General features: G+C 50.9%; 8 protein-coding genes across 8 annotated transcripts; 3 read left to right on the top strand and 5 right to left on the bottom strand.

Annotated features, from left to right (window-relative positions):
- Positions 1-354: 354 nt before the first annotated feature.
- On the top strand, positions 355-5,365 carry FTJAE_8799 (uncharacterized protein; the record flags this gene model as incomplete). The annotated part of the gene is made up of 7 exons (XM_037355652.1): positions 355-449; positions 509-1,356; positions 1,404-2,625; positions 2,674-2,920; positions 3,019-3,853; positions 3,907-4,580; positions 4,637-5,365. 7 exons carry the CDS (start codon positions 355-357, stop codon positions 5,363-5,365), a joined length of 4,650 nt encoding a protein of 1,549 aa, XP_037204142.1.
- A 228-nt stretch (positions 5,366-5,593) lies between these two features.
- Positions 5,594-7,633, bottom strand: FTJAE_8798 (uncharacterized protein; the record flags this gene model as incomplete). The annotated part of the gene is made up of 2 exons (XM_037355651.1): positions 5,594-7,026; positions 7,087-7,633. 2 exons carry the CDS (start codon positions 7,631-7,633, stop codon positions 5,594-5,596), a joined length of 1,980 nt encoding a protein of 659 aa, XP_037204141.1.
- Positions 7,634-8,692: 1,059 nt separating this feature from the next.
- Positions 8,693-12,784, bottom strand: FTJAE_8797 (PH domain protein; the record flags this gene model as incomplete). Its single annotated transcript, XM_037355650.1, has 1 exon — positions 8,693-12,784. One exon carries the CDS (start codon positions 12,782-12,784, stop codon positions 8,693-8,695), a length of 4,092 nt encoding a protein of 1,363 aa, XP_037204140.1.
- An 865-nt stretch (positions 12,785-13,649) lies between these two features.
- FTJAE_8796 (eukaryotic peptide chain release factor subunit 1) lies at positions 13,650-15,514 on the bottom strand (the record flags this gene model as incomplete). Its single annotated transcript, XM_037355649.1, has 5 exons — positions 13,650-13,897; positions 13,946-15,077; positions 15,137-15,186; positions 15,249-15,333; positions 15,479-15,514. The coding sequence occupies 5 exons, from the start codon at positions 15,512-15,514 to the stop codon at positions 13,650-13,652; spliced, it is 1,551 nt and encodes a 516-aa protein (XP_037204139.1).
- A 1,226-nt stretch (positions 15,515-16,740) lies between these two features.
- FTJAE_8795 (uncharacterized protein) lies at positions 16,741-17,245 on the bottom strand (the record flags this gene model as incomplete). The annotated part of the gene is made up of 2 exons (XM_037355648.1): positions 16,741-16,976; positions 17,032-17,245. 2 exons carry the CDS (start codon positions 17,243-17,245, stop codon positions 16,741-16,743), a joined length of 450 nt encoding a protein of 149 aa, XP_037204138.1.
- A 1,685-nt stretch (positions 17,246-18,930) lies between these two features.
- FTJAE_8794 (duf1770 domain protein) lies at positions 18,931-19,295 on the top strand (the record flags this gene model as incomplete). Its single annotated transcript, XM_037355647.1, has 2 exons — positions 18,931-19,201; positions 19,258-19,295. The coding sequence occupies 2 exons, from the start codon at positions 18,931-18,933 to the stop codon at positions 19,293-19,295; spliced, it is 309 nt and encodes a 102-aa protein (XP_037204137.1).
- A 901-nt stretch (positions 19,296-20,196) lies between these two features.
- Positions 20,197-22,335, bottom strand: FTJAE_8793 (uncharacterized protein; the record flags this gene model as incomplete). Its single annotated transcript, XM_037355646.1, has 5 exons — positions 20,197-21,108; positions 21,192-21,563; positions 21,620-21,749; positions 21,800-21,975; positions 22,099-22,335. The coding sequence occupies 5 exons, from the start codon at positions 22,333-22,335 to the stop codon at positions 20,197-20,199; spliced, it is 1,827 nt and encodes a 608-aa protein (XP_037204136.1).
- Positions 22,336-24,287: 1,952 nt separating this feature from the next.
- FTJAE_8792 (60S ribosomal protein L2) lies at positions 24,288-25,024 on the top strand (the record flags this gene model as incomplete). Its single annotated transcript, XM_037355645.1, has 3 exons — positions 24,288-24,687; positions 24,746-24,843; positions 24,899-25,024. The coding sequence occupies 3 exons, from the start codon at positions 24,288-24,290 to the stop codon at positions 25,022-25,024; spliced, it is 624 nt and encodes a 207-aa protein (XP_037204135.1).
- Between the last annotated feature and the right edge of the window lie 157 nt (positions 25,025-25,181).

Raw genomic sequence — 25,181 nt, 5'->3', positions numbered from 1 at the left:
CGAGTTGGGTTAGGAAATCAGAAATTCTGAGCGCAGTTGATTTTTGGCAAAATTGGAAAGTGCGTCCCGACAGAAAGTGGGGTTCCTGCCAGGGCAAATTTTTCTCACGGGATCCCTCACGTGATATCTTATCGAAGTGTATACCTTAGGTAAGGTACCTAACCTAGGTATGGCACTTAGGTTGAAGAGATCAAGCTTTTGACGACAGCTTCGAGGCGTGGTGGATTTATTTATGGACCAAAGTTACAAGTAAGTACAGGCCAGATTCCTTGGTAATTCAATTGTCTTTCTTTGTCTGAAATACGTCGTCGAAATCATACGTCGTCGTATCCACGCTCTTCAAACCCCTTCAAGATGAAAGACACAGCTCAACGGGTTGACGACTTAATCGCCAACTCGAATCACATCTCCAAATGGGTCGAGGAGCAGCCTAGTGAAGAACAATCAAGGTGCGCAATTCCTCCGATCTCGGTCTCGTGTAAATATCCTAAAGAACCTCTGTCTGTAGTTGGGCCCAATCGATATTCACAAGACTCCTCGAAAGTGCTTCTCAGCCCAAAGGCGCTTCTGGCAACTCATGCGTGAAACTCTGCGGTTTTGTTGAGCAGTCGTCAAAATCGCAGTCACAGAGTCTGAAACTCTGGGCCTATTCTAGGGATGTTACTATAAAACTCTTCAACTTTTATGTTGAATGGAACGAGTCAGACAACCACCGGTCAATGAAACTGGTTCTCGACCTGCTCCCTCAGCTCATCAGGAGAAATCCGGATGAGAAAGCTGGCCAAGAGACCAAGTCTGCCATCTTGGACAACCTCGTCTCGATCGTGACCGGGAAATCATCAAAACCGCTGGCCAAATCTGCCATAAAGGCATTGGACCATCTCCTTACCAAGGACATCGTCACCCTAGATGAGATACGGTCCAGCTATGTCACTCTTCAACAAAAGGACACATCAACAAACCACTTGGATGTCTGGAAGTCTTTCCTTTTTGAGCTGTTCCACTGGATGACGCTTCACTTTGTCTGCCCTGCTGCTGGAAGATTTATTGTCTGCTTGTACCGTGGTCTTAGAGGCCAAGACCAACGAGGAACTTCAGGACAGTTGAGCATTGAGACTTGGCACATATGGCTGCTTGAGGCCATAAACGAGGAGCCTTCCATTCTAGAATCAGTCAAGAACTATATCTTCCTCCCTCTGTTCAAGGGGGACAAGTCCGAGGCCCTGGGCTTCTTGAAGAGGATGAATGAACATGAGGCTGTCTCTGCAGGCCATGAGATAGATATCAATCTCCCCGCCCTGCTGCAGCTGGCAGCGTTAGAGATCGGCAAGAAGGTTGGCTTAGTAGAAGAGCCAGGTAAGGCACCTAATGAACGTATACTAACGCCTGCTAATCTGAAACAGCACTCGGTGATGATAAATCTGCCGATAGCGACTCATCGATTGTGCTCGACGAGAAGGTTCTGGAGAGTGTCTTGGCTCATCCATCTCACGAAGTTCGCTCTCTCGCACTTTCACTGCTCATGAGCTCCCCGTCAACAACAAGGCCATATTCATCCACAGCCCTTGACCTACTCCGCAAGCATCTCGCCACATACTTCGCCGATTCTGATGCCAAGTTCAGAAATGAAGTAGCTGGAAAGGTTCGAGACATGTTCAGAAGGGTCAGGGGTGCCATTTTCGTGCTCAGGAAGAGCATCCCAAGAGCCGCCGCTCGTAAGCAAAAAGAACAGCCAGGCCAGGCCCAGGAGCAACATATCCTTTATCGGACCAATCTTATATCTCTCCCCGAAGCTCAGCTGATGCACTGCTTGGAGTATCACGAGAAGTTCCTATTTTGGTACATTGGCTTCCTGTGCAGTGAGTTAACGCCCACTGCTTCTTATCAACGGCATAGCGCTTCTCTCAAGGCCGTCACTTTCGTCCTTCGAATGGAAGGAGAAAAGTCCAAGACGTGGGAGACCGTAGATGACCAGACACTATTCTTTGACCAGTTTGGCAGCTCATGGCTCCGAGCTTTGTCTGACCTGATCATGGATTCATTTGATGACATCCGAAACCATGCTGCTACGGTACTCAGATGGATTTTCTCGGATAGCCGGTACAGGAACTTCCACTTGCTGGCCCGACAAGGCAAACCAAATCCCACTGAAGAGCTCACAGAACTTCTGAGACGAGCTGAAAACCTTGCTCGCAAGACTGCTCGAGCCGATCATTCAGACGGTGTCGCCAGAGTATCTCAGCTACTGTATAGGTTCTCTGAAAATGAGCAACATCGAGTCGCACTACTTTCAAAGCTGATAGGAGGCCTGGAAGCAAGGCTAGCAGTCGCTGAGAAGGATCTCGGCAGAGCGGTCCTAGATGCGCCGCTGCACGGTGATTTTGCTTCCCTGTGCTACATGTGGCAGGTGGTTTCAGAGCTTCAGTTTTCTGAAGGCGAGTTACAGTCCATACAGGCTCTGCAAGACACTCTGGTCACTTGCTGCGAAAGAGTCTGGGCAGCAGTCCGTGACATTCTCTGTGATGACTCGCCTGAAGGCCATTTGCCTCAAGAGCTAGAAGAGGTTGATGGACTCGACACCAAAGATGTGTTGAGCTATAGCTTCCGATCTGTACATGAAGCCAGGTAAGTCAGTCAATGACTTTGAGTATTGCCGCCACTAAAAAACGGTAGCAATCTCATGCGCATCATTATCCTCTCTATCAAGCAACACTCCCGCCCAGGCAGAATCTGCCCGTCAAAGGAAGCTTATGAGAGAATAGGAAGCTTATCATTTACCCAACTAGCCAGTCTAAGACATCGCGGCGCTTTTACGACTGTCGCCCTTACTTTCTCTACATGCTGCCAACTTGTCAAGCACCTGGACCAAGCCAAAGCTGGCACCGAGAGTGGTACTGCTCTTCTTGAGCAGTGGTATGCCGTAAGTCTTACTATCTACCTGCTGAGTCACTACCTTTTCCCCAAAACGTATACTCTACAAGATATGGAGTACAAGGTTTGGGAACTGACCACAAGTAGGGCACATTAGAAGCCATCAACGCTCAAGTATCGACCACTCGGCGATCTGCCGGCATCCCTGCGATGATGACAGGCGTCTTATCCGCCAATGTGTCTAATCCTTCATTTGAACAAGTCATGAACAAGCTCATGGAGATTGCCAGCCAAGAAGCCCGCGTCACTGAGACCGACGGTTCGAATCTTCCCCAGGTCCATGCTTATAATTGCCTGAAGGAGATCTTCAAGAGCTCCTACTTGACAGCCATGGGCAACAAGTCTGAGAAATTTTTACCGCAGTGTCTCGAGCTGGCGGCCAATGGCCTCAAGTCTGAACTATGGGCCATCCGTAACTGCGGCTTGATCCTACTCCGGAGTCTGATAGACTGTCTCTTTGGATCCCATCAGAGCAAAGCGCTCATGGAAGCAGGATGGGATGGTAAAGCCAACCGGATAGCCTACCACCGATACCTTTCCCTTCCAGGGACTCTCCTCCACCTCCTGAAGTCAGGCCACCAGATGATGACGTCCATTGCCGCCAGTTCAGCTGCGGCTGAGTCAGTCTTCCCAGCCCTTGACATCATTCGAAGAGCCGGCCCCCCTGAGGTACTTCGTGAAGAGCTCCAGATACATATAGCAAAGTATCTGGCCAGCCCGGTGTGGCACGTCCGCGAGATTGCAGCCCGAACTCTATGCTCGTGTCTCCTGCACGCTCAATGGCTCGATACTATCACCAGTATTGCCGCTGAGTCTGTTCGCTCTCAAATCGGGAATGTTCAGAATCACGTCCATGGCGTTCTGTTGGCACTAAAGTATATCGTAGACCGTTTGAGCGAGGTTATGCCTGAGCAGTTGCAACGTGAGAAAGACTGTATCGACAAACCTGAAATTCCGCTAACACGTACTACACAGGCGACATACCCAAGCTCTCCGGTTTCCTCATCGAGTACTGGCGCGAAATTCAGGCCTTGGAGTCACCTGAAATTCCTGCCGCGTATCTTGAGGTCACAAATCTTGTACGAGCTCTCCCCAGGCCTGGGTCAACTGATCCTATTCAACTCGAATTCCCTATCCCCAACAACCGAGAGGGGGCTCTACTCAGGGCACAGAGGGTAATCCACGAAGTCCACTCTATCGCCGAGGGTAGTGGCCCCATCGAAAATCTTAACACATTATTCCTGAGCACGACCATGGGCGTCAACACGATAGTGGCTGGCCTTGGGACAGTTCCTAAGCTTTGGGACGTTTCTCGCTTCTCAGAGCAAGACCTGGGCAAGTTCTGCAATCTGTACCGTGATGTTTGTGTCAAAATTGGACCCGTTGAGCCTCGGGTTATTGCTCTACAGAACCTCACAGAGATCCTGGACCAGGTTCTGAAGAGTGGAACAATCAGCCTCGTTTCGCCGGATCTGCTTCTGGAGGTTTGGAGCAGCCTGCCACCGAGTTCTATCAACCCTGCCCTCGCCAACGCGGTAATCAGAATCAGTGGCTGTATCATCGCCATCCTCAGTAGAGCACAAGTTGTCACCCCAGCGGGAATCAAGAACTGGGGACATATGATGGCCGATGCTGGTCTGGATGACAAGGTGAGTGATGGGGAAGCCAGTGATATACGATCTTTGACCACTAAAACCTTTTACAGGATTTTGATACTCGTCTCGCTACAGTCGAATCACTCTGCTCATTCTTCTCTGTCATTGAGGTTGGCAAATCATGGGTTCAAGAAGAACACCTCGCAGCTATCCTCGCTCTCTATGACTCCCTCAACGACGACGACGACGATATTCGAGACGTGGGATCAGCAGCAGTCCAGAGCATTTTAGGTAAAGCTCTTGTACCTATTGAAGCGGCAAATCGTCTTCTCTTATGGCTAGCCCAGCACTACGCCAGTAGCCCAACGTTCCGCCAGGTCGTTGTGCGTCGCGTCATGGGTGATTCTCGGTACCCAACCCCCGAGGACAACGTGATTTCTATTCAGGACCAGCTGCAGGAGGCAATGAAGTTTGATGATTCACTTTTTGTGATTGAGGAGCAGAATTTGTTCGTGGATGAGGTCAGAGAAACACAGCGCTGGATTGCTCTCTATGACATCCTAACATGGGAGTCTAATGACCCATCTCTCGACTCACTTACAAAATGGACCGGCACCGGGTTAGAAGTGATGGAGGACCTCGCGAGCCAAGAAGACGGTCCCCTTGGATATGCGTCAAAGCCAGAGGTCTTCGCCATCCTATCACGGGTTGTTCGTGCTTCTGCAGCGATAGCAAGGAAACAGCCTGATTCTGGTCTTTGCGAGAGGATCAACAAGTCAGGCAGTGTTGTGCAAGGCGGCCTGGGACATATGTCAGGTCTTTTGTTACAGTCTTTCTAGGAAACTCCACAGACAAAGAGGTAACCATGTGAATAAAACAAGCAGCAAGGATAAAAGTAATGATTGAATGCTATTTATGATTTATTGATAAAAGAGTTCCCCTGACGCCTCGCAGTAGAACAACGGCCGTAACACGCGTGCTGTATATGAATAATAATAGTGGTTTTCATGAGAAGCCCCCAGCTTCGTCTCCTGACTGAGTCAATACTTTCTTTCCAACATGGTATCTCAAACATTTGTCTGGGCTCTCTGAATGCTTTTAATGGAGGGTGACGGAGAGCCCGGACTGTCCAGCAGTCCATTCTTACCAAGCTTGCGGACAAGCATGGTATTCTGTGCCTGCAACTCGCCAACCTGCCCTTCAAGGAGCTCGATCTGGCGACGAGCGACATCTCGCTCTGCACGAACACGCTCAAGTTCAAGTGAGAGGTTGTTCTTCTCTTCCTGCTCGGCTGCTTTGCGACGTCGCTCCTCAGCCTTGCGCTGATCCCGCTCACGTTTCTCCTCGAGCTTGCGCATCTCGCGACGATACTTTTCCTCCTGCTTAGCAACCTCCTTTTCATGCTTCTCACGCAACTTTGCCAGTGTAGCAGCGTCCTTCTCCTTGTCCCCAAGAAGCTTGCTCTGTCGCCGCTCATCTAGACGAGCCATCTTCTCATCAAGCTTCTTCTTCTTTTGTTCGAGCTTCTTAAGTTCCTTATCCGCTAGTGACTGCTGTGATTGCTGCGGGTTGGAACGTGAAGTCTCCGATTGGGACTCAACAAGACTGTCGGGGGATTTGTTCTCGGCAGTCACGCTCTTCTCAAGGGCTGAGGCAAAGCTTCGGATGGAGGAGGTGTCGCTGTCGTCATCATGTCGCTCCTCAGCAATCGCATGAGCGTCGGACACACTCCCATCGGTGGACACAAAATCGGAACCAGTTCCCCAGGTCTTGAGCAGGCTTGCAGGAATATAGGAACTGGCAGCCCCTATGGCACCAGCAATGACACCATACAGCCCATTGCTGCCCGGGAAAGGGTCGTCTTGATTTGTAGACATGGCAGCGTCAGCCTTGGTACTTTCAAGATTAGCAGTAGGATTCGGTGCAGCCGTGGACTTTGCCTCGTGCGTGGCAGATGCTTCAGCGGCGTCACTAGTATCATTTGCTTCTCCAGTCTCTTCCGGCTCAGCAAATCCATGCATAGCCTTCGACGTCACCCACTTAAGGAACTTTCCAGCATCACCCACGATGCCTGGTGGTGTTCCCTTCTCGATAAGAAAGCGCGGGACGCTGCCGCCAGGGTCACTACGAGTCACCATGAGCCATTCGACAGCCGTGGCAGGTTCGTCGAGTGGCATTGAACCGTGGCCCTCGCTGCCAGGTTTGGGGCTTGCTATCCTACCCTCGTCTCGATCCAGGAGATCCGCCGACGACAAGGATCTCTTAGAGGTAAAGTTGTCGACTGGGACTTCGCGAATGACTTCGACTGATTCGTAGTAGCCACGGATAATGCCCTGGCGGGGAGGACACTCGGGGTGCTCGCAAGGTTTTGAAACTATCATGTACTGTCGGAGGGGCCGGGATCCTTGGGCGGGTTTCACGGAGGTCTCGGAAGTTAGGAGAAGAGTCACAAAGTCTCGCGGGGCGGTCGGACCAGGGAACTGGGCAGAAAGTTGAAAGACTATTGGCTGTCAGCTAAAAAAGATGTTTTGATGGTGATGGCATGATTCGGTCGGCGTACCTTGCAGTTGGCCATGATCACCGATCTGCTTGTCCTCCACGCGCTTGTCGGCGCCGATGCCACGGATATTGCCACTTCCAGGAGCACCTTGGACCTTCATCGTCTCCGAAAACTCAACAGAAAGGCCCTTCTTCCAGTCGTCAAAGGACAGCCCTTCGTGTACACTCCGGCGAGCGAACCATGCGCCGCGTCCATCTTTGGCGCTCAGCTTATAGACGTTGATCCCGAGAGGGTTCTCTTTCGCGCTGACTTTGATCTCCTTCCACTCCTTCTGCAGGTCTTGCGCCTGGCCGATGGCTTCAGCTTTCTGCCGCAGGGTCAGAGCACGTTTGATATCGGGAGCTGAAGCCGCCGACTCCGTCTTGGATCGAGCTCGTCCTGCAGAGCTTGAAGGGTCCTTCTTGGCTGGCACTGGAATAGATTCGACCACGGTCTGCGTCTCGGAAAGAACATCGGCCAGGAACTCTTCAAGGTCGTCGTCTTGGGGCACCTGTTCCCACTCAACAGGGCCCATAGCCCCTAGAGGTTCGTGGTGATTGCCCCCCATAGCTGCTGGCTGAGTGGACAGCTAAGGTACTATACTTATGGAGATGGCGGCGGATGGATTGGACTTGAGTTGGTGAATAAGGCAGAGTAAGAGTGAGATCTCGTAGGAGTAACTACTAAGGTATTCTAACTTAGTAGTTGAGTACTTAGGTAGTCTCGTGCCTGCTTACGAGATAAAACAACCTAGGGAAAGTCCAAAAAGAGTCGCTGACTTAAGGTATTTAATGCTTCAATAAAAAACGAAGACGTCAGAAGTAGAACAAGATGAGATAAAGCCAAGAAGGCCAACGACCAACCAACGCACGCTAGAAATAGCAGTCGAAATCATACCAAGAACCCCGACCCTTTGCCTTTTTACTCTCTCGGCCGCTATGGGCCATGATCAACTGCCGTCATTCCCGCGATTGACGTCACTACCAAGGCACCTCACCTACTGGCCTACCTAACCTTACAGAGTTACATCCACTACTCCGTACCCTGTAGGCAGTTAACCTTCAGTGGCCTAGGCTGGGCCCGCCTACGGAGTACACCTACACCTTAAAGGCAGCTTAGTCACCCACGTCAATCCTCGGAGGCATGTTATCAAGTTACCAGCCAACTACCTTGGTATAGGCAGCGCATGAATATACAAAGTGCCAGGGCAGTCTCAAGTCCTTACACTTTCGAAAGGTGGCTAGGCTACCTATTTCATAGATGATCCATGTTGGACAAGGCACTGTCAGCTGCCATAAGGCAAACAGACCCGCTGCATCCTTGGTTCTCCGTTGGTCTATACGTAGTACACGAAAACAACCAACGTAGACTTATGCATAATCAATCCCAGAGTATCCTACTCCCGATTAGTCCAGCTACTGCCCATATAAGCACCGCTTCTCGGCATTTGTGAAAGTGTCTGCTCCGACTCCGTACGTATGCTGACAGATGAAATTCGCTAGGCGAGGGCTAGCCCGAGAGTTCTATTCACCTCTCGAGTGCTTGCTTACACATTATATGTACAGCTACAAAGGAAACCTTACTTGGGGTGCCTTACCCAATAACAAAGTATGCTCTTTCTATCGTCTTACACAATCGACAGCTTCCGACCCGTCATCGCAACCTGGTAGTCCTGCTTACAGCTCCCGCAGTAAGTATCCCGCCACTGCTCGAGGGCCTGTCGTCTCTTAGCTGGCATAGGCTCCATGGCCTTATGTGGCCCCTTGACGGCTTCTGCCCCTTTCCTCTGCCCCTTTGCGTCGCCCTGCTGCTGCTGCAGCATAGTATCCAGTTCATCACAAAGGAACTTTTCATCTACCAACCAATTCTCCCATTCTGACTGTAACATCTCTCGCTCGATGCTGTTGACGACCCTCATGGCTACTAGCAAGTCATGCCGGTAAGACCCTAGCCGTTGTCGAGTTCGTCGCAGTCGACGGGCTGTAGCACGACTAGTGGGTGTAGCCAAACTAGCACCGGCATCCTCCCAGGGCGCATCCATATCTGTCGTATCCAGTAGATCCTTGAACGTCGAGAAGCATGTGCTGTTATCGGGAAAAGACAACCCTTGATTAGCCCCGGATGCTGTATCCAGATCCGCAAAGTATATGGCCTTGCTCATCATCGAATTGGGCCGAATTCCGATGTTTTGCATGAATCCTGCTGCTCTTCGCTCTCTCCACCACGTCGAAGTCTCGCTCGACGTTAGTAGGAGATTTGTAAGTGTGCTGAATGCGAGAAGTGCAAGGATGATCCACTGAGCTGTAATCAAGTTGAACAAGTTGCGCAGCACAGCAATAGCCCACATGATGAGTGACGATACTGCACTCTCTCCCAGTGACCGAATCGTCTCAAACACCATCGTAGTCAGGGTTCGAGGTTTGATGGCCTGCTTCTTTGCCGAATCTGTTGCAGCAGGCGAGAAGACCACCACCTCTGTCTGTTGCCCTATCTGGCCGTACACCTGGATTGCTCTGTTTGTTCGGCTGCGAGTTCCAAGCTTCCGAACTTGATCCGTAGCAACCTCAGCCAACTCTTCAGCGTCACTTGCGGCGTCATGAATGGCTTGGCGGTCAATCAGGTTCTTGGAGAGCGCCGGGTTTTTCGACCAATCCGTTTTTGTGTAGATGGCTAATTTGCACTTGGACTTGGCTACATGCGTTATGACAATCTTGGTCACAACCTTGAACCAGCTTGAGTGAGGCAGATGCCACGCCGTCTTGACATGGGTAACCACGTACGTAACGTGATCGCTGAAGACATCGATGATCTGGTAGTCATTGACATCGGCCGTCTTGGACCGACCTAGGACATCTTTGTAGTCAACCTTGAACTGGAAGTCACGCCTCATCCTGCCCTGATCAATTAGAACCCAGGGCCCTTGAGCAATCTGCTGAGCGCGTCGTTCGAAGTAGAGCTTTGGAAATACAAAACTCTTGTCACCGAACAAAACGTGGAAGCAGGACTTGGCACTAATTTCAAAGTGTCGCTCAGCCGCCATCTCTTTCATGCCCTCTGGTTCATAAATGACAGGGCGAGCTGGCAAGTGAAGTTTATGGTTATGCCGAGGTCTCGATTTCGAAAGACGAAACGGAGGGCTAAACTCCATACGTCGAGCAACAGGCCGCCCCATCGAAGTACCGTCATCCATGGGCGTGTTTGCCGATACCTCCTCCCAGCTTTCGACACTGGGACTTGGGCGGTCATACTCTTCCTTTTCGAGATTGATCAAGGTGGTGATGATCGCTTCAACATCCATGGGCTCCTCAGCCTGGATGTCGTCGATTAATAGGTTGAGACGAGTGTGGAGGAGACCGAGGTCCTCCAAGAAGACTTTGATAGTGATCCTGGTATATCCTGTTTCGTTGGCGTTTTCATTCAGATGCAGGAAAATGAAGTCGCAGTCCCTCCCTGGGGCTGCCGTTACTTCACTGATGATGTCTAGACTGATGTTGTAGGCCGTGACGAGTCCTATTTGTTGTCCATAGAAGTACATATTGTCGGGTGTAACGTATATACGGCCATCGCCCGCCATGTCTGGTTTGCCGGGCCCTCGCTCAGGAGACCCAGTCCAGGCGGCCCGGAAGACAAGCACCAGCTTCTCCTCCAAGGGCGCATCTGGGAAAAGGAGCCGAAATTGGGCGTGTTGCGCTCGCAACTCTGGGGGATAGTTTCGGGGGAAGTATTCGCCACCGTCCTTCCGCTGAACACCTTGCCCTACAGTGCTCCCAGGAACGACAACGCCAATAGGGTCATCCTCATCGAGTCTGGGAAGGACGGGTTGTGGCGGTGCGTTCATTGCACCCCAGAGACTTGTTCCCCAGTAGTTCGCAACCACAGACGCGGGGAGCTTCCTGTTGTTACCTACAGGTTGGCGTTCTCCTGCTGTCAGGACTGCAATTCGACTCAATCCAGTCATCGAGGGTGGCTTGGCCAGGGTTGCTGGAGCCAAAGTGCCAACCTGTGTGTCAACTGATGGCAGCATGCTAGGCGTCTGCCTGAAATTTGATGTGTTTCCAACAGACCCTGGAAATCCTGGCGGTAGCGTGTGGCTAGTAGCCATCATGCTAGCCAGTCCAGTCGTGGAAGCCGAACCTCCCTGTCCAGCTTCGGGGCCTTGGGTGCCAAAGGTCGCTTTGCGATGTAGGTCGAGCTTCTGGATGATTCTGGCAGCATGCTCACGACCACTCTCGCCCTCCTCTCGAGCCAGGTCTCGGCCTAGAGCAGTGATGGTACGACGAGAGATGCTGCCGTTAACGTCAAAGCTCTGTCGTGTACTGAGGTTACCGTCTGGTCCTGGAACAGGCAGTGTGTTTGTTCGGTCAATACTAGGGCTTGATTCATCGTAGATACCGATCTGTGCGTCGAGGGCCTTGGCAGAGAACTCGGGAATACTGGGGGGAGAGATGGAAAACGCAGGATCAACGGACCCGGGAAGAGAAGCACTAGTTCTGTTCATGCTGGTCTCGAAAGCCCGCTTCTTGGTAACCTCAAAAACCTCCAACCACTCGGTCAGCTCGCCCTGAGTCTCTGCCTGGAGGAGGACTGTTTGGCTCTTGGTCTTGACCTCGAAGCAGAAGCGTCTGTCTTCGGCCACAGCCGGCTTTGCATTACAAAGTAGAACCCCTATCTCGTCACCCTGAAGCACTCCCAGGGGCCCTGGTATCAGCCAGCCAAAGATGCCATCACGGCAATAGTACCATCTCCTGATCCACGTATGTCTTGCTGGCTTCCCTGAGAGAACCCGCAGGAACAGCCATCCTTGCTTTTCAGAGACAACTGTGGCACCTTCCTCGAGACGAACAGTGATGGGGCCACGAGTGCCGAGGAAAGGAACGGTTGAAGTGCTGTAGTCCTCGAGCTCACGAGATGGCTTGAATCCCGCGAGCGCATTTTCTCCAATCTCTCTCCTGGCAGACTGCAACTCTCGCCTGAAGACCATCTCAGACGCCCCCATTTCATTCGACCACCCCTGAATGCGCTCCATCTCCTGATTCCAGCGCGTAGTGTCGATTGCAGCTTCTTTGGCACGCCGCAGCTGGCTCCAACGCTCACTGCATATTTTGACAAGCAACTTATCCATACTAAAGCGCAGCTGTGGTGCAAGCTGGCAGTAATCCATCGAGGCCTTGAGGTATGCCTTTCGGGTCTCGAAAACAGCAAATGCATCTTCCCGCAGGGCTGATGGCTCCTTTGTCTTTGGCTGACTGACGTATCGAGCGAGCGTGGAGTCAAACGTTCGCTGCGCCTGCTCCATGGCCCTCCTGCACTCCTTGAAATTCCTGAGATCACCGACGATGAACTGCCGAATAGGGTCGACAACCAGACCTTCCATCTTCTTCATTGTGCTTATCATCTGAATCCAATATTCACGCCATCCATCACCCACCCTCTTCAGAGCCAAAAATGTATAATCATTGTCGACAACGCCGTCAGCCGCCGAGGGCATCGTCTTCACGAGGAAAGTATTAATCGTCTCTTCGAGGGCGAGGATATCGTGCAGTAGTTTCGACGTCGACTGGGCATATCCGTTGAGCCATTTTTCTATAGCATCGACTTGATCGCCAAAGTTTGCGGCGGTTACACGAAAAGTCGGAGAATCGAGTGCTGCTTCGTTGAGGCCGACGGGGATGGCGCGGCCAGCATGGTTGGCCGCTGGTGGAGGGGAGTCTTCAGGCATTATAAGAAGATAACTATGATTAAGCGCCTGGCGACAGCTCCAGTTGAAACTGAGCCGAGGTCCGTCTATAGCGCAGAGATGGGAAAAAGGGAAGATTATATGACGGTGAGAAGATGAGATGAAATGAGACGCTGTTGACAAGATGTGTTCGATGATAGGTCATTTCCAGGTATTGGATCCTAGGCGCAGCCCATGTAAGCTTGTAGTCTAGGTTACTGACGTAGCACGGGCACCCATGCTGAGTACCTCCCGTGAGTCCCGTCCACTAACTTAGCAGGTAAGTGCCTTACTATCTTACCCAAGGTCCGCGGACCCCAGCGACCAGAAACACCCGGAATGGGATGGAGCTAATATCGCAAATACGCGGTGATTAACAATACGATATCATACCTACAGTACAATGCCAGCTAGTAAGCCTTGATTCATAAAATAATATAGTATACATAATGTGAGTTCCCCTGACTTATGGATAATCCGCCCCGGATGGAGAGGTTCTTCTCATTAGCCTTCTGTTTTCAGTTGGGTAATACGAAGTTCATCAAATTGTTTCACTTAAACTCGGAACAGTGGCCATGCAAACGGCTAGTATTTCGTTGACCCGGCGTGTAATGCCTGCTTATGACTATATATGCCCAGTCAGGGACAAGCCTTGCAGCCAGCTAACGCCGACTCTACTCAAATAACAACAATCTTTAGGCCGGACGTTGCGATACGATGCGTTACCCGTATCGACCGACCCTCAAGATCGATCCCCTAGCCGCCGTGCCACCGCTATCCTTCAATTTTAATGGTTGGGCCTACCAGCCGTTAGACCTGACATTCTGATTTCCTGAGGTGCAAGAATTGGAGGGTCTGAGATGTACCTCTATTCCCGTCGATCATAACTCAAGCCGTCATCATTGTGCGAAGCGGACTGGGTCGCGATGCCTGGCGGGAAGAATGGAGAGGCGCGAGACTGTCCCTCTCCACCAAGCGGTGCTGGGCGATTGACATCGGCGCGGCATCGGTCGACCTCTGCGCCTCGGGGCGCATGGCACTGTTGTTGTACATGGACGGATGAACTTGAGTCGATCCCTCGCTGGTAACGAGGGGATCCGCTGGTCAATCTGCTTGCTGATTAGAATCAAGAGCTCTCATTTCCCAGGCGTCATGCCAACTCACCGTCGTAGTACTCATCGTCGTCACTCAAGTCAGCCAGCTGCTCAAAATTGACCTTGTAGCGGAGAAGACCACCGATACCACCGAAACCCTTGACGAACTGGTTGCCCTCGGTGGATCGGTCAGAAACAAACTCAAGAGTGGTACCAAAGTCCTTGTAGTGTTCCGCAATCCATTCCAGGAAGGATTCCTGGGAAACGATTTCCATCTCTTGGCCAGTCTCCTTGTCGAGGAACTTGTCACGGTTGGTCTGCTCCTGTTGCTTGGTGGTGTGGAGAATGACCTCACTGCCGCTGCTATCTTTGAGAACCCAGCGGGTGATCTCAAGGTTCTCGAAGACAATCAAAGTCTCGACGGCACCGAGCTCGAGGGCCTTGAGGGTGTCCTCAATGCCGTAGCAAACCTTGCCAGTGTCCTGGCTGATCTCCTCAAAGTACTTTCCGATGAGCTTCTTCTCCTGGATGAACTTGACGTTGCCGAGAGTCTCGGAAGACAGCTCGATGGCCTGGTTGAAACCGTTCTCACCACCATAAGAAACATCAACAACCTTGATAACCTTGGTCGCAAGACGACCATCGAACATGTCGGAGGCGTTGAGATCGTTCTTGAAATCGGCGGAACCAGCAAGAATAAGACCAGCGACGTTGACCTTGTCGGCAGTGATGAAGTTCTGGACAGCCAACTCGGCAACCTTTCGTACGTAGTTGTGACGCTTCTCCTCTCGCAGACGAGCGAAACGGAGAGCGGACTGACCACCACGGCCGTGCTTCTTGGGAAGATCGACAGAGAACTTGTGGACAACCTCACGTGTGTTGCCGCTAAGAGTTCCAAACAGAGCACCGTTACCATCCATGATGATAAAGCCAAACTTCTGGTCGGACTCGAGCAGCTCGGCCAGAGCCTCGGTGTGGAACTTGTTGTCGCACAGGTAGAGGGAAGTGTTGATGGGCTTGAAGGGCTCGAAATCGATGTTGACCTTTCGCTCCTTGCCTTCCTGGGTCAAGATTTCGCCACAGTAGACGACCAGACCGTTCGGGGGCACCTTGTTGTACAGCTTGAGGCGCTGCTGGGTCGAGGTAATGGCGGACAAGACAGACTGTCTGTTGACTCGAGATTTGATGTTGGAGGCGGTACCCTGAGGGGTTGTTAGTGTTGTCGTCATAGGGGGATTTCGAGAGGAATATGAGGACGCACGTATTCTTCAGCCAACATCTTGGCTGCTCGAGAGACTTGATCCTTGGGAGCTAAAAGGACACACGAGTTATTGGGCGTCTTGGGGAGGGCTTGTTTCATGAGAACGGCTTACGGATAATGAGGGAAATCATTGAGGTTCCATTTCCTCTGGCGGCTTCAAGACGCTTTATCAGCTTCTTGACCTTCCAGATCTCAATCTATTGAACGATGCTGTCAGTCTTGATTGTCTTTGGGGTTTGTCGATGTCCTAGACGTTAATTTTCTCGATCGCGGGGCAACGCACGACACGAGAAAAGAAGAGGGGCATTCGAGGTCCGGGATGAGGATAAGAATAAGACTCACGTTCTTCTCGGCCTCGTTCGCCTGAGCGTCACTCATTTTGGCGGTTGAACTGCACTTAGCTCAGACCTTTGTATGGGAGTGGTATCTTCCGGTAGAAATTTCTCCTGGAGTCGTGGAACTATTAATCTTGGACTGGACTCTGGAGCCTGAAGATCCTAAAAGTTGGATGTTAGTGCCAGATTTTTTCGTGCAGTGAGCGATGACCTAACGTTAGTGAGGCGCCCACACCCACGTCCACACACCACAAGAGCACAGAGCACACAACCCACTTTGATTTGTTGCTCAATTGGGGCAATCAAGTCAATGCACTTCACACTTTCACTAGGTACCTAACGTAGGTAACTTGTTGCTTGTATTTTGCCCTCGGGGACGCTGCAGTTTGCAGTATCGAGTATGCACTTTGCTTGAAATCATCGGTACCCGAGTGGGGCATTAATATTAATTACCTTACCTTACTTACCTAGGTAGGTAGCTTACTTACTCCTGCTACCTTACTGTATATTCACTGCTGACACCTATGGATGGAGTCCAGTCTGGACACTTATCTAGGTAGGTCGGCCCCTTCTGAATCATGGACTGTTGCTGCCTGTAGGTACCCATGCCTCCAGTCGGTTCAAGGCTGGCAAATGGTGACGGACGTTGAGGACGGTGTGCTTCATGACTGACTTGCTTATGACCTTGACCATTCAAAGAGGATATGATGTCACAGCAGGCTTAAACTCTACCCAAGGTACGTGTAGATAAGGTAGTAAGGCAGCCCAGGAATACCTTATGAATAGACAAAGGCCATCATATTATGGTGTATGGTCTGCATCATATATGTGTTTGCTTCTGAAGCCTTTGACTTCTTATTCTGTGGACGCCTCGCACGCCTCCAAGAAGGTCAAATATGTCTCCTATGATGAGGACTCCAGCAGTAGCTGGCACCACATACTGGTAGAAGAGAAAGCATGCAACAAAATACCCAATCAAGAGGAAGAGAACAAGGCAGATCGCAGCATAGGCTATTCCTTTGGCGCTTCGAAGAGCAATGTCAAGAAGATCCAAACTTGGTTCGGCAGCATGTAGTAGAAACTGGTACGTGTTAGTTCATATTAGGTGCCTCCTTTCGAGTGCTGTAGACGAAGAGGGACATAAAATAAGAGCAACTTACCCGTTTCCCCTCTTCTAATTCTATTGTCGTCATTCTCCTCGGTGTCATCCATCTGGTCATCGAGTCGACTCTTGTGCCAAGGCCAGCAGTGCCTGAGAGGTCTGGTTGACTATGAGATGCAGCAGCCATAGGTAATAATGAGGTTCTCATAGGTTTTGTGTGGGCTTTGCATTGATAACTCCTCTGTGACACCCATCATGCTGTTCTGCAAGTTGAACGACTGTACCCGGCGTGGGAGCACGCCGTTCCTCTCTGGTCCCAGGCCACCCCTCGTAGTATTGTGCAATAAGGCGGGATTTCTTTTAATTTCGACCTCGATCTCAATCCTTCGGAAGTTCTTGATTGCTGTAGGATACTTCAGTAAATGTCTCAGATTCCATGTTCTGTGTGACAGACTCACTGCCAACCTCAACTGTTGTCAGAGCAATAACGATCAGAAGAAGCATAGGCATGATCTGCCCAAAGCTCGCGGTCAATAGTGGCTCGATGTCCGCGCCTTGATAGAAAACACCAATGACCAGTGTGTACAAGGCAATTGAAAAGGAGAAGATGGCGACCAGCAACTCAAACAAAACTGAGGCAGCCATCTCGGCCACTATAAGCGGTGTCACCATGGTGAAGGTTTCTCCAAAACTCGGGGCTTTGCTCCAGTATTGCCGCCTTCTTTCGAATTCGCTGGCGCTTATCCTTTTCCTTGTGCTCCAAGTACTGCCGAAAGTCCACCTCTCTTTGACTCCCCGAAGATATCCATCGTAGGATCGTGTTCTTGGAAGTGCTGTTCTCAAGTTCGTATCTTAGAGAGTTGTCCAGTTTGATTGATCGGAAAGCGTTCCAGTAGACAAAGGCCAGCATCACAGCAATTGAGAAGCATCTGACACCCATTGATCCCAGACGAGGCAATACCGGATATTGAAGTCCGCAAAGAAATAGCCTGTCGCGCGGCTCGGATAGTGTAATGAACTCTAGGATCAGGGTTGCGACGAGGAGTCCCAGGAACAACATCATTAAGCCACCACGCAAGAGGGCTTGCTTTGGATGTCTCCTGAAGTACGACTTCAACACCAACAGCGTGCATAAGTGAACGGTGGATGATAAGTAGCCTAGCTGGGCGCCGATATAAAAGGAATAGAGCGATACTTTGCAGACTTGTGCATACATGGCGATGAGATAGCACAGCCCAACAGCCAACATCTGGTCTCACTCAATACGAGTAGAAGGGACTGGTAGCCAAGATTACTAGGGGACTCGTTGGCAGGTTTCCTGACCCCGATCCAATGGAGAACCTTCTCATCGACTCGCATATACTGCTGCTTGGGTATGCCGCGTTTGAGAACAGCCATGAGGGCCACAATGACCGAGATTGCAGCTGTGATGACAAAGGATAGTACAACCTAGGCACAGAGAATATGTTGTGAGCAAGCAAAGGGACAGATGCGAATCAAGGTAAATGGACTTACACCAATTCCGTTCATATCAGCATCCACCACATGCTCGGCTGGAATGTCACACTGAATCCCGCCATTACAGAGGCTCATCTTCAGAGCAAAATACTATCGTCAAGGTTGATGAACAGGATTGACTTCATGTCGTCACAGGTTGAATGACAATAAAGAAGGGGTTATTTGATTGCGGGCTATGAATGGGCCTGATGCCGATCATCACGTTTGACCAACCTTCAGCCCTATCCTTGTTTTACACCATGTCCCGCATAGTATACAGTCCGTCTAGTCAACCTACGGTAGGTAGGTATGCTGACAGCCTTAAAACCCACTGGTCTACATGTCACACTGCATCATCTCTCGAGAGAGAAGCACGTTGACCTTGTATGATTCCAATTGGTCCAGGTCTCTTCTACTGTGATAAAGATTAACTCGTGTGATTGCACAAACCCCAGCTATGATACTCATCAATCATACTACCTAGGTAGTGGAGGCTAAGCTGGCTGTATGTCCAAGGCCTTGGTAGGTACTTAATCTACTGATTCATTCTTAGTTGGAGCTGTAGCTGTAAGTAATATGTCTGATGTTCAATCCGTCTTGAGCTTCTCATTCGGACAATGTCATTGGATGGATCTCGACCGGTCATTCCCCGCCACCTCCACACGCTAGTAGTCTACCGCCCCAGCAGCAACATCCACTATCTGTGTACCTATGTATGTACTACTTGCGATCAAACACACACTACACTCATCAACAAGGTGTCTAATTTCCTTTCAGCGACAGAAACAGCATTTCGGGACATCTTGGAATTGCCAGAATCGCTTCATAGATAGTTTCAGCCGGAACTACGTGCATCAAAGATGGATTCAGCTCCCACAGAGCTTGCCGCCACTATCCAGGCTGCAAGCATCGAACGCCATCCAGATCCTGCTCTTGATACCAACCCGCCCACAGTAGCCGATAGACGGCAGCCTGTGACCCTAGAGCACGCCAAGCACGAGCACGACGATGGAATTGACGATGAGGACGAGGACGAAGAGGACATCCCCTACAGCGTTCTCCGACCGGCGCCCAGACATTCCCACCTACCTCCTCTGCCAGATCTGCGCTTCGAGCAGAGCTATCTTCGAAGTATCTCCAAGGCGGATACATGGTGGAAAGTGGCATTAATTACAACGAGGGATCAGGCATGTATACGGAGAGTATCGCGGCTTCTAGCTGCTAACACGCTGCCAGATCATCATGCCCTTAACCCAAGGCTTAGTGTACAACCTCTTTCTCTGTGGCTGGCAACATTGGAACAGAAATGCTCGATTGCACGGCAACACATTAGGTGCGCGAGTAAGGCGCTGGTGGTGGGAAGTCAATAATTGTAGGTCATTGAACACATGGCCATGTTTCATTCAAGCTAACTTGTTATTGCTAGGGAAGATACCTACCCATCATAAGAGAGGTTGACAAGATCAGGAGATGAAAAGACTACAAGATACTCAGGACGCCGATGGCATTGCCATGTATGATTTACTAAGTTGAAAATGACGACAAATCATTGTGTAATTTGTGAGAAGCAAGCCCGGAACGCCTTTCAAAGCCTTTCAAAGCCTTTCAAAGCCTTTCACTCAATATGGGCTTCTCCCACTTCGAAAACCCTGAACATGGACTTCTTGGTCCGTAGGTGGATAACAAAGTCTCTTCACAACTACCGACTACCGGTTCTGAGAGTCTGTTCCTTGACCATTAACTACCTATGTCACATATCGCCGGCTTCGGCGTTCCTGAATGCACCACTCTCAGTGACATCTGCCTTTATAGAAGAAGCAGATAGCAATACGGTCGTCGTATATAGCTTGACATTGGTATAATAACTAATATGTCTCGCTGTGCTGACATACTTGCCCATCCTAAACCCTCACTGGATCAAGATACTGTTGTCCGTTGGGCTTCACTTTAAACCTTCTAAGAACCCTATTTATGGGCACGCAAGTTCGATGCCATCACTACCTTGCTTCTTCTAATATTGTATTTCCATTCCGCCATATCGATAACCTTTTGCGTCACTGGCCTTTTGCCATATAGACCCTTGGCTCCCCAACTCCAACAAAAACGTAGTGTCAAATGACCAGCCCCTACTCATGATTTGCCCCAACATCGAGAGGCCGGGGAACAGGTTGCGCATGCGTCTTTTCTGGGCTCCCTCTAAAAGCCAGAGACGTCGCGTGTAGGGCTGCTGGGCTTGTATTGTTGCGTTCAGCAAAGTTGGCGTTTAGAGTGGGAGATTGCTGGGCTGCAGCCTGTGCTTCCTTGCTGGATGTAGCTTCCGGGGCGTCTTGCATCTCAATAAGAGGCGATTCTCCCAGTCGATGCTCCTCGCCTCCCTTATCAGAGCTTGGTGTTGGTAGTTTGTTTCCGGCTTGCGAGTTGGGTCCCAGGACGTTCCGCAACTTTGGTGGTGTTACTGAAAGCTTTACAACCAGACTTCGGTTTTTCTCTTCCAGGTCATCATCCATCATAGCTTCATCTTCGTCGAAGTCGTCTTCGTCTTCTGATTCCTCAGGCACATGCTCATCAACATCTTCCTCGTCATCCCCGAAATCGGCTTCGCTCTCATCGTCAGAATCATCAGAGGCGTTGTGCCGGGGCCCCTTATTGTTCTCGGCCCAGCCGGTTGTGCCGTGGTTCACTGCTGCCGATCGGCGAGGCCGTCCTGTTGGACCGACGGATTGCTCTCTATCAACTTCGGACGTGTCTCCCTGTACACTGCCTGGCGCACTGCTTCCAATTGTGGGGTTCAGCCGCGTTGGTGCCTTGATCTGCCGGCCGCTAGCAGTAGTGACAGGGCCAGTCTCTACGGGTGTGTGAGTTCCAGTGTTGCGAGTAGATCGTCGAGTTGTCGAGTCGGTAGTGAAGATGTCTTCATCATCGGAGTATGTATACTTCATCTTTTTGCCCCGGGTTCGACCCTCATAAAGAGAAAATCCAGGCTCCGGTCTCTTGAACTGTTCCTTGCGCGCCTGGCGGTAATCACGGCGCTTCCGTTTCTATAAAGTGTCAGCGCTGTAATCGAGTTGAGAGTTGTGGCAGAACCCATTCTTGGGGGCAGAACCAGGGCGCTGTAACTAACATCTTCGCCAGCTTCGAATCGGGGAACCGCAGAGAACATTTTCTGAGCTAGCTTTGTAGCCTTTGGGCCGCCATCCTTAACCTGAAGTTTCTCAGCAAGAGTCTTGAGCTCTTCGATGGTACCCGCAACGCTCCACCATGTTCTGTTGGACCCAGCAGGGTTGCTCTCTCTATAAACGCGGAAAGCAGTGTCGTCTTGTCCTTCAATCAGAAAATAGCGGCGCTTGTCTCCATCTGATCCCCAAGGCTGTACCGATCTAGGCTGATTCGTATCATCTTCGTGGCGGTTTTGCTTGTATGATTGATTGATAAGTCCTTTGACGGCATCGGAGGACGAAAGAGACCATAGAATTAGATATCGCAGGAGTGTAAGCTTTATCAAATGTTAGCACCAGGGACAGTCTCGAGGTTTGGTTTGCCAAAACACACCCGTTGCGTAGGGTTCATCGAGGCGAACGTCGCGCCGCCAGACAAAGGGCTCTTGTCCTCCCAAGCAGGTGCCCATTGGTTCTTGTGAGTACTGACAGCATCCTCCAAAGCGCGACCGTAATGGCCAGGCCTAATTCTCGATTAGCGCATTGTTTCTTGCGGCATAAGGTCCTGCCATACTTGACATCTTGTTTGCGATTCAATAGTAACCCCAGCAACGCGCAAAGGAAATGTTCTGCTCGATCGCCAGGAATGGGTTCGACAATGTCACGTTCGAGTTCTTGTGGGCCAAAATGGGCAAGCGATTTAGGAAATGCGTCATTGAATCGACTTCTGAACATCACAATGAACTGTAGCTGTTAGCCTGTACTCTTAAAGTCCAATGCGCGACTGCAGCGCGTCGCAACAGCTGCGACACGCGCTGAATGGCAAAAGAGAAGACTGCGAAAGGAAGCTGGGCACAGCAGTAGAGCACATACTGCGATATCTGGATTATCTGCCAATACATATTCATGAGGGGGTGATGGTGAGCGTTTTCGTGGTGGCGGCGAAGCCTCTTTGGCTGGTTTGTCTGTAGCCTTGGAGAAGTATTTCTGGATACCCTTTTTGGGCTTGGCGACTGGCTCTTGGGCTGGCTCGTCCAGCTCAATATCAGAAGGCGCGGGTGACAACGAAGAGAGCGAAGAGAGGTCGGAGGAGTCGTCTTCGGCCGACATTTTTTGTGTGGTTTGTTGATGTGAGGTTGACATGGAGATGGAGATGAGTGTGGGGAGAAGGAGGAACGACGTAACTTGGGCTCTGACACAGAACAAGCACACACTAGCCTGGTCGAAGAGCCGCAGATTAGGTTGGGTTGGTGAGTCCTGATAGGCTAGACAAATATCAATTGACTATCTAAACAATCAAGCTCGCAATAGAAACAACGTAAAAAACATCCTTTGTTGTTCCCCCGGCCGAGGGCTCTTTGCAACCCAGGCTATTGCACCCTCGTGGCAGTGACCGCCTCTTGCGCCCTCCCCCATACAAAGCTTCTGGGACGGCACAGTCTGGACCAAGATCTCTGTTCCAATGTCATGATGAGATTATTCCAACAAATGTGGTGTTTGGCAGTATACCACCAGTACACACAACTCTCATCCCTTCTCTTTGCGGTTTTGTTTCCGCATAAGTAGATTGACTCTCGCGCTGGGGCCAAGACGAACTGGAGAGTCTTTCGCTTCTTCGTCATCTTGGCCAAGTTTGCCCGTATGATCTTCAAATAAGCACCCTGGCCGAACCTCGGCACCCAATCAACCCCGATGTTCTTTCTCCTCGAGCAGTTGGAACATTGCCAAAAACTTTTCTGGCATGGGTCGCCGGAGCCATAATTCAAGAATGAGTCGCATAGTGGTGAGTGAGAAAACCGAATATCGAGAATCAGCATCTGCTCTCACCGCCATGTAGCATTAGATAGCGCGATTTCCCGCCACACTCGAGGTCTGTCTCAGGGACGAAGGGCTGTCCGTCAGAACAGGCCAAGAATGAGCATGTCCCACTAGAAACATATCGCAGAAGTCGTCGCGATGTCCAAAGACGTAACACAGAGGGCATCCACTTAGGGATATACCACTTTGAACGCCCCGTCCTCCCCTTGTCGCTCACCATGGATCAACCGCTTGGTCGACTTCAATCACCTCAACATCAAAGTGTATCGCCCCGCTTAGCATCCCGCAGCGCAACATAAAAGCCCATGCGTGGTACATACGCAAACGGCAGGAAACGCAAGATTGACAACAGGCTATTCAGAACAGCATCAACGATACCGACGAAAAAGTATACGTGGTGACAGCGACGTGCTGTAATCTAGCACCCTTGAGCAGACGAGATATTGCTGGGAATCAAGCATGCACCAGGTCATGACTGCGCTGTCGTGGTGATGATCGCTGGTGATGACCTCAGCTCAGTTTGAGCGATGTCGAGAGGCGAAAGGTCGATTGGTTAAGCACGCGCCGCGCTAACATCCAATGGCAGACACAGGTAATTTATGGGGCTGGCAGGAAGTAGGTATGTACGGATAGGTAGGTACCTAGGTACAGTGAAGTTATGCCCGTTCTATTGGATCAAACAGGGAAGACTCCACATTTGAATTGGAACTGAAAATTGGAAGGAGCAATCGAGCCCTATCACGTGACTGGATCCACCGCAAACTGAGAAAGAACGACGCACAAAATTAGTAGCGCGAGCGTTTCCAACAACACACCAAGCGGCCATCGCCAGGTAAATATCCCCTCCCCTTCCTTTCTTCCTCGCCCACGATCTTCCATACTAACCCGCAGCTTCACAGACTACCCTTTCCTTTTCACACCGTGAAGAAGAGCCGCCATGGGTAGAGTTATTCGTAACCAGCGTAAGGGTCGTGGATCCATCTTCAGTCAGTACCGAACGAGCCTCCTCCACGATATCGAAAAACATCAAGATACTGACGCCTGTTAGCGGCCAACACACGCCTGAACAAGGCTCCTGCCAAGTTCCGCAACCTCGACTATGCCGAGCGCCATGGCTACCTTCGAGGTGTAGTCCGAGAGATCGTCCACGATGCTGGCAAGTTCCCCGAACGATGAGCTCCCCGATATTCTTTTTTTTTACGGAAAATGCACACTTGTTTGTGAAGGAGGAACGGCAACTAACGATGATTGTCTGTGCAGGTCGTGGTGCTCCTCTCGCCAAGGTCGTCTTCCGCCATCCCTACCGATTCAAGCAGGTCACCGAGACCTTCATCGCCAACGAGGGCATGTACACTGGCCAGTTCATCTACGCCGGAAAGAAGGCTGCTCTCACTGTTGGCAACGTCCTCCCCCTCGGTGAGATGCCTGAGGGTACCGTCGTCTCCAACGTCGAGGAGAAGATTGGTGACCGTGGAACTCTCGGCCGCACTTCCGGCAACTACATCACCATTGTCGGCCACAACCCTGATGAGGGCAAGACCCGCATCAAGCTTCCCTCCGGCGCCAAGAAAGTCGTCCACTCCGGCTCTCGAGGAATGATCGGTATCGTCGCTGGCGGTGGCCGAACCGACAAGCCTCTCCTCAGTATGTTTAATCGGGGGGGTAATGAAATGAGGCATTGGATTACTGACATTTCCCGCAGAGGCTTCCCGTGCCAAGCACAAGTTCGCCGTCAAGCGAAACAGCTGGCCCAAGACTCGTGGTGTTGCCATGAACCCCGTCGACCATCCTCACGGTGGTGTACGTATCCTCAGAATTTATGTGATGAAAACGGAATAGCTGACAATGGATACAGGGTAACCATCAACATATTGGTAAGGCTTCTACCATCTCCCGATACGCCGCCCAGGGTCAAAAGGCCGGTCTCATTGCCGCCAGAAGGACGGGTCTCCTCCGTGGTACCCAGAAGACAAAGGAGTAAAGTGGTGGCTGGGTTCATGGTCTCATTGGGATGGTGTTTACTGGCTTGCTTGCATCTATTGAAGGTACTGCCGAGAGCAGATGGCTGGTAGCTCCGAGGGCAAGTACTATGGCATTTGGCGCAAAAAAATCTGAAGGCCGTTTCTCTGTGAAAGATG

The sequence above is a fragment of the Fusarium tjaetaba genome (assembly GCF_013396195.1).
Source record: "Fusarium tjaetaba strain NRRL 66243 chromosome Unknown NRRL66243_c0000193, whole genome shotgun sequence".
Taxonomy (NCBI): Eukaryota; Fungi; Ascomycota; class Sordariomycetes; order Hypocreales; family Nectriaceae; genus Fusarium; species Fusarium tjaetaba.
The sequence above is the reverse complement of the archived record's forward strand: the minus strand, read 5'-3'. Positions and strand labels throughout refer to the sequence as shown.